Genomic DNA, 6,984 nt, shown 5'->3' with positions numbered 1-6,984 from the left:
AAATTTAAAATTCGAGATTTCTAGGACACGATTGAAGCTAATTTTGGACTGAATTTCACTCCTAGTTCGTTGAAGTTTGAAGTTACAACAATCGAATGGAAGCAAATTTATAGTGAAGTTGTATTATAATTGCAATGTTGTTGCAGATTTATTAAGTACGCAAAAAGTACCATGAACTTTATGAAAAATTTATACTTCATATATAATTTATACAGATTTTAGTTACGTGAACCATAAGCAAGATTCGATGCATTTTTTTTCCAAGAACCTAACATGAACTTTATATAAGTTTAAAGCAGTTAAAAAATGAAGTAATAAAAGTACAAGAAATAGAATATGGGAAGAAGACAATAGATAGTCACAGGATAGTAACTACAATGAAATCATATGACAGTCAAGTACAAGACTAACAAATAATAACATAAATTGAAGGACCTGAAACTATAGGAGCAATATTGCAACTACTAGTAAGGACGAATAACAAGACAACACACTGCTCTCTACTAACCTTCTACCCAAATTCACAATCTCCTATCTAAGGTTATGATGTCCTCGATAAGGTAGAAATGTGTCATGTCTTGTCTAATAATCTCTCCCCAATACTTATTCAGTCTACGTCGACCTATGATGAAATCATCCATAGTCAGCCTTTCATGCCCATACAACAGGGCATCCACACTTCTCCTCTTCACATCCCAAACCATCTATGTCTCTTCACATCCCAAACCATCTATGTCTCGTCTCCTGAATCTTGTCCTCCACCAAAGCCACTCTTACCTTGTCCCAATCCTCATTTTTTATCATCATGTCTCCTAGCAAGTCCACATCCATCACAACATCCTTATTTTGCAGCTTTCAACTTCTAAATGTGTGAGTTCTTGACTAGCCATTACTCCACCATACAACACAGTTGGTCTGGCTATCACTAGGTAGAACTTGCCTTAAAGTTTTGGTGGCACCTTCTTATTATTCAAGCCTCCATTTGATCTACCCCACACCAATACGGTTGGTGGCATACTCATCAATCTCCCCATTTCCTTGAATAGTAGACACAAGATACTTGAAACTTCCTCATGTTTGTATAATCTATGTATCGAGCCCACTTATATATCTGCCACATACATTGAATAATAATTTTATAAAAACGTAGTAATCAAATATTACATTAATAATTTAAGCTCTAAAACCTCCACTTCTCACATGCAGAAGAATGAGGTTTGAGTTGTTCACGTTGATGAACAAGAGAAGGCAATAATACATCTCCAATATATATTTGATTGAGAAGATGTTTCAAATTAGTAAATTGTTGGAGGCATTGTGTTCCCACATACCAGACAAAATTTCAAATTAAAAAAAAAATAAAAAAATCCAATGGAGCTAAAACCACAAGCTTCGAATTGGATTTGAACAAGAGTCTTTGTCTATCACCTTGTGCCAATGGAGCTAAAACGACAAGCTTCATTAGCGGTAAAATGTAAAAAATATCTAGTTGATACTCGGTATCCTATGGTGTATTACACAGTTAAACTTTATATGTCCCACCATAGTACGGTTGCAAGATACACAGTAAAAGGGAGAGGAAGAAGAAGACAGTTCTCCATATTATCTATCCGTCTTACATGCAAAGACTGGCTTCAAAATTGTTTTTGCGAGAAAGCTCATTCAGTCAATGCAGCTGCAATCTTCTTGTGGATGGCCTCAACACCTAGACGAGGAGATAATCTAGGAAGTACCTCCTGCGCAATACATTCAGTGATGAGAATTCATATCTCAACATTTTGTAATTTTCCATAAACATGTTACATAAATGAAAAACTGCATGAAAAAAACCAAAGGTTCACATGGTAGTGGATATATTGCCTATGGCAGCTTCATCTCTTTATGGAGCATTTACCGTATATAGTGATAAGTTTTGTTAATGACAAGTTAATTGTTAACTAAGGCACTGCGATAACTAAGCTTCCGAAATATGCAACTGCTTGAGAATTTTGATTGGGGAAAGAGAGCATTCACCTTGCCCCGTACTGTAATCACTCAAAAAGTACCTCATAGCACTGAAAAAGGATAGCTTTTTTCCTTATCTTATTATAGGGGTCGTTTGGTAACACGGGATGAGATTAGGATATCACATGGGATTATTTTATCTCACCTTCTATATGGGATAGTAATTCTACCATTCTAGTACAAATGGTGGAATAAAGTTAATCCCAAATTAAACCCGATATTATTATCCTTATCCCATGTACCAAGTGAACTCATAGGGCTCGTTTGGTTGGGGAACAAGTTATCCCGGGATTAGTTATTCCATCCTCAATATGGGATAAAAATAACACTACAATCCCTGGATAAGTTATCCTACGATTTTATCCCAACCAAATATGAGATAAACTGATCTTAAAATTAATTCCGGAATTTACTATCCCTTGTACCAAACGAGCCCTTTAAGGTATAATGCACCAGAAGCTTTAAGACACTATATATTTGTTTAGTCAACAGAGAAAACTACCATTACCAAAATGTTAAATTGGTGAAACTTACTGTCTCAAAGAATCAGGTTCTTTGAATAACTATGCATGATGGTAAAGTGGGAAATAATAAATCAACACAAGGATTTTTTACGTTGAGAACTCCTGGATCAAGGAGGCAAAAATCACAATCAATCTCTCTATAGAATTTATCTCAACTATTCACTAGAGCTCTGCGTGTACCCACAACAATTCTCCCTAAGGTTGGTCACTCTCCAACTCTTCAATGGCTCTACCCAGTCAAAGAAGTTCTTTTACAATAGAAAACAACACCTAGTGCAGTCAACTAAGAATGTAATCCAGATCATGTTTTGAAATCACAAGAATCTAACTATTGCAACTCAAGAACAGTAAAGATATAACTTGATTTGAACACTTCATAGGAACAGGTTCTCTCGTTGTTGCAGTTGACTCTCTTTCCTTGAGACTCTCTCGTGCAAACTTTGCTCTAACTCTATAATATTTCTTTGTAAATGGTCAGCTTTCTTCAGCATCTTCAATGGACTTTATATACAAGTAGAATAGATACTTGTAGTCATGCCAATCCAACAAAGAATTTGAAAGAAATCGATCCTTATTTGACATGGATTCGGCTCCATGCATACGACCTCTTTTCTCTAAATCCTATGGTAATTTCATGTGTTCAATTATGGTAACTTTCCAATTCTTGAACTCCTGTTCCTTGAAGTATTGAGTTAAGACTAATTACAATTCTCCAAGCTTTCCTTTTTGTGCATGTGGCATAGCTTCTTCTTGTTGACTTGAAACAGTCTCCATTTTCTGAGAGGAACAGGTCCTCCGAGCAGTTTCCCCGCAGTGTTTCCAACTTCACCGTTCCTTGGAGATCTACTACGGACCTGGTTCTTATACTTCTTTCTTCTTGTGCATAGATTGTCATTTGTACAATGTTTGTCAATCATCGAAACACCATATGATCTTGAATATAGATTCAGTAGTTCCTGGCAGCTCCACACAAAAGAGACGATAGAGAAACCAACACTATGTATACAGACTAAAGGAAGACATTTCCAGCAAGCAGATATAAGGTTCTCTGGATAGTCAATGGTCATTTTATATGACAATCAATGCACCAACTAAGCCTCACCTCCAAACTAGCTAATGTTTGCTAAATGAAACCTCTATATCCATCCTGCTCAATTCTTGTACTATTCATTTTTAATACTAAATAATTTTTCTTTATGGTAAATTATGATTTTTGTAATGAACTAGAAATTCTCTTAAACTCAAACTTATTTCAACACTGGCTCACAAGCATGATTGAACCTTATCAGATTTTATCCTCTATATGTGCTACTCTTAACATAACCATTACCATATACTTGTCTTACTCCGTAAAACATTGCTGATCTCAATGCAGAGCAGTAGAAATTTACCTTTCACTTTGTTAGGTAATTTCCTATCACATGAAAATTCTCATAAAACTCCATTTCAACCATCCAATCTTTAATTTTATGTCTTACATCTTTATCTAAGATACCATTATCCCATAAGTTAGAGCCTAGATATCTAAAATTTTGCCAAGTGCGGGTTACCTTTTGTGTGGTTTGCGAGCTATTGCATAGGAGTGGGGGTTTTACCCTGTGCACATCCAAAGGGTAGCATCTGCATTTTCCTTGTCATAAAATATCTTCCTCAAGATAGGTAAGATGAATAACTCCAAATTCATGGATCTTACCTTATCCTCTCTTTGAAAAGAAGGTGTACTAACTAATAGTATCGAAACTTCTCTTCACTTTCTGATTCGAGGGAACTGCGGTCCATGAGTTACAATATTCGAAAGTGTAAATATAAAATATTACTGAGTGCACATGTGTACAAACTCTCAACACAGATATGGCTTATATTACGACCTATCAAGAGATGAAGAAAATGGAGTATACAGATACTTGGGGAGTTACTGCAACAAGTGGTTCAACACTTAAATGCAAATGTATTTTTCTATATCGATAAAAACGCATGAAAAATTTTCAATCTCCTGCACCTATTCAATGACTGTAAAAACAATATTTACTTCTTCTATTTCAGATCTCTATCAATGAGAGGAAGAACCAATTTCATGGCATCTGATGTTCTTCCACTATGACACCACTCCATTATTCTCTTCCCTTATAAAAGTAGAATTTCTAACTCTCATGTGTGACAGCAGAGAAAAACAAGGTCGGGGAGTATATTTGCCCCTTTTCCCTTTATATAATAATTTACGTTTTCTTTTAGTTAAGGAGATGGTAAGCTAGGATTCAAGAAACTACTTATATTCATGTTCTGGATACTGGAAGATTCACCACCCAATGGATTTCATGCCTCCCATACACACCTATTTCTTCTATCCCTCTGCCTTCTTATCATTCTTGTTCAAGCAAGACTCTACATATACTAACCAAATCACAGCACTTTTTTGTTTGTCGATCATCCCTAGTGAAGTTAATGCTCTTGAGAACCAATGCAACTCAATTGGAATGACACGAGAATGACGACTCAAACAATTCAAGTGGCTGTTCTTTGCTAGATAACCATTTAATAAAAATATCTATATTATATTGATTGTTTCCTGTTGGATAAACCAAATAATGGTTTTTCGTTTTACTTTTATTGGTTATATGGAATAAATTGAAAAAACGTAATTTAAGAGAACACATGAAAGCCATTGGAGAAATTTTGGTGCTTCCATTGATCAAGTCGTCCATGGGCTGAGCTCTGCCAAAGCTCTTTCATTTCTAAAGCTCTGCAAAAAAAGCTCCCCTCTTTCTTTTCTAATTTTCATACCAAAACCATGAAACTTTAAGTAGCCACATACGTCACTCCAACCTACTATTGTAACATACTGGATCATTTCATACCGGAGGTGATCCAGCGCCACACTTACTTGTGTGGAGTTCACAACCACATGATGAAAGTTATCCCTACAATTTGATGAATTTATCATGTACTGAATGCAAGATACACTAATCCCGGTAAGTAGTACATTTCGTGGAGAGTTGATTGGTTTTAAGTGATAGAAAGAAGAGGAAGAAAAAGGATAGCTATGTTTTCGCAATCCTTTTCCTTCATCTTCTCCATCCTACTAATAGACACCCAATTTTTCTTCCAAAACCAAAATTAAATTAGTTACAATGAGTTGCAAGATGATAAAAATTTACCATATTCCAAAACAGTAGCATACAACAACAAAATGCTAATCTAACCTCAGTGCCATCAGGACGCACTCTAGCCAACACAGGTATTTCATATTGATAAGCCTTCTCCCAATCAGGATTGCTAGTTATATCTCTAACCTGTAAAAACCCATTAAATCAAACTTCAAATAAAAACACAGCGTAAATTTGATATACAGCAAAAAATTGGTCCTACAACCTGTAATTGAACGTCGTGTAGAGAATGGGGACTGGAAAGCGAGAAAGCAGCATTGAGTTTTTCTTTGAGGCCATCACACAAACAGCAACCAGGCTTTGAATAGAGTATTAGCTTTCTTGATGTTGAAGAAGAAGAAGAAGAAGAAGACGAAAAAGCTAAAGGGCTAAAGACCCATTTGCTCTTTTGGTAGTTGAGGATTTTCACTCCTAGTGCTTGCTTTAATGGTGGCCTTACAGCACTAAATCCGATTGCAAGTCCAGCTGCCATTGCTGCTTTTGCTTCTTCTCAGTCCTTCAACCCCCAACCCAAAAAGATTGTGAATTTTACGGCCTACCAAATTGCACCCAAAGTTTTGCTACTCTTTGCAATCAACACCCCAATTTTGTGTAATTTGACATATAGCACAAAATTGACCCCTTAAACATTATGCACTTATCATTTATAGTCCTTTAATTATTTTAAAAAAAACTTATCAGTTTTGTATAAGAATTGTATATGATTATGAAAGCGTAAGTATTATTGATATAATGTGTGGTGTATTTCTATATGAACAAGTATACAAGAGAAGGGAGTTTGTTGAACGTAAGAGACCTAAAAGAGAAGAGAAACTAACTACATCTATAATTCAAACATACTAACGTACTAGAACTCTGTATCCTTATCATTATCATGCCCCTTCAACATTGGCTCAATTTACTAAAGAGCGATATTGCTAACAAGGTAGACAAAGGACTTTCTGGGAAGTGCTTTAGTTAAGGCATCTACAACACTTTCTACAGCCCTACATTTTGCTTCTGTTGAAGATCTGACAACAATATGTTGCTTGTTGGAGCACCAACTAATTGGATTCTTTTCAAGAAAAATAACATAGGCTGAAGTGGAGTGTCTACTATCCGAAATACCATATCAATCTGTATGTGAAGTGTAGTTCATAGGTTATGGTTCCTTTCGGATAACGAAGAAGGCTCTTTGTAGCTTGTCAATGCTTAGTTGATGGAGAGTGTTGGACGAAGTCCATAGTAGATTTCAATGCAATGCAAAGCCGCATGATAAGAGAAACTGTATACCATACTCGTGGTGCATGACG

The 6,984-nt window shown here is 35.8% G+C and overlaps 1 protein-coding gene across 1 annotated transcript; it reads right to left on the bottom strand.

Moving 5' to 3' along the window:
- Positions 1–1,252: 1,252 nt before the first annotated feature.
- Positions 1,253–6,238, bottom strand: LOC101247487 (uncharacterized). The gene is made up of 3 exons (XM_004250274.5): positions 5,898–6,238; positions 5,729–5,818; positions 1,253–1,736 (listed from the first exon to the last, which is right to left on the bottom strand). The coding sequence occupies exons 1-3, from the start codon at positions 6,162–6,164 to the stop codon at positions 1,659–1,661; spliced, it is 435 nt and encodes a 144-aa protein (XP_004250322.1). The 5' UTR covers positions 6,165–6,238; the 3' UTR covers positions 1,253–1,658.
- Between the last annotated feature and the right edge of the window lie 746 nt (positions 6,239–6,984).

The sequence above is a fragment of the Solanum lycopersicum genome, chromosome 11 (genome assembly GCF_036512215.1).
Source record: "Solanum lycopersicum chromosome 11, SLM_r2.1".
Taxonomy (NCBI): Eukaryota; Viridiplantae; Streptophyta; class Magnoliopsida; order Solanales; family Solanaceae; genus Solanum; species Solanum lycopersicum.
The sequence above is the reverse complement of the archived record's forward strand: the minus strand, read 5'-3'. Positions and strand labels throughout refer to the sequence as shown.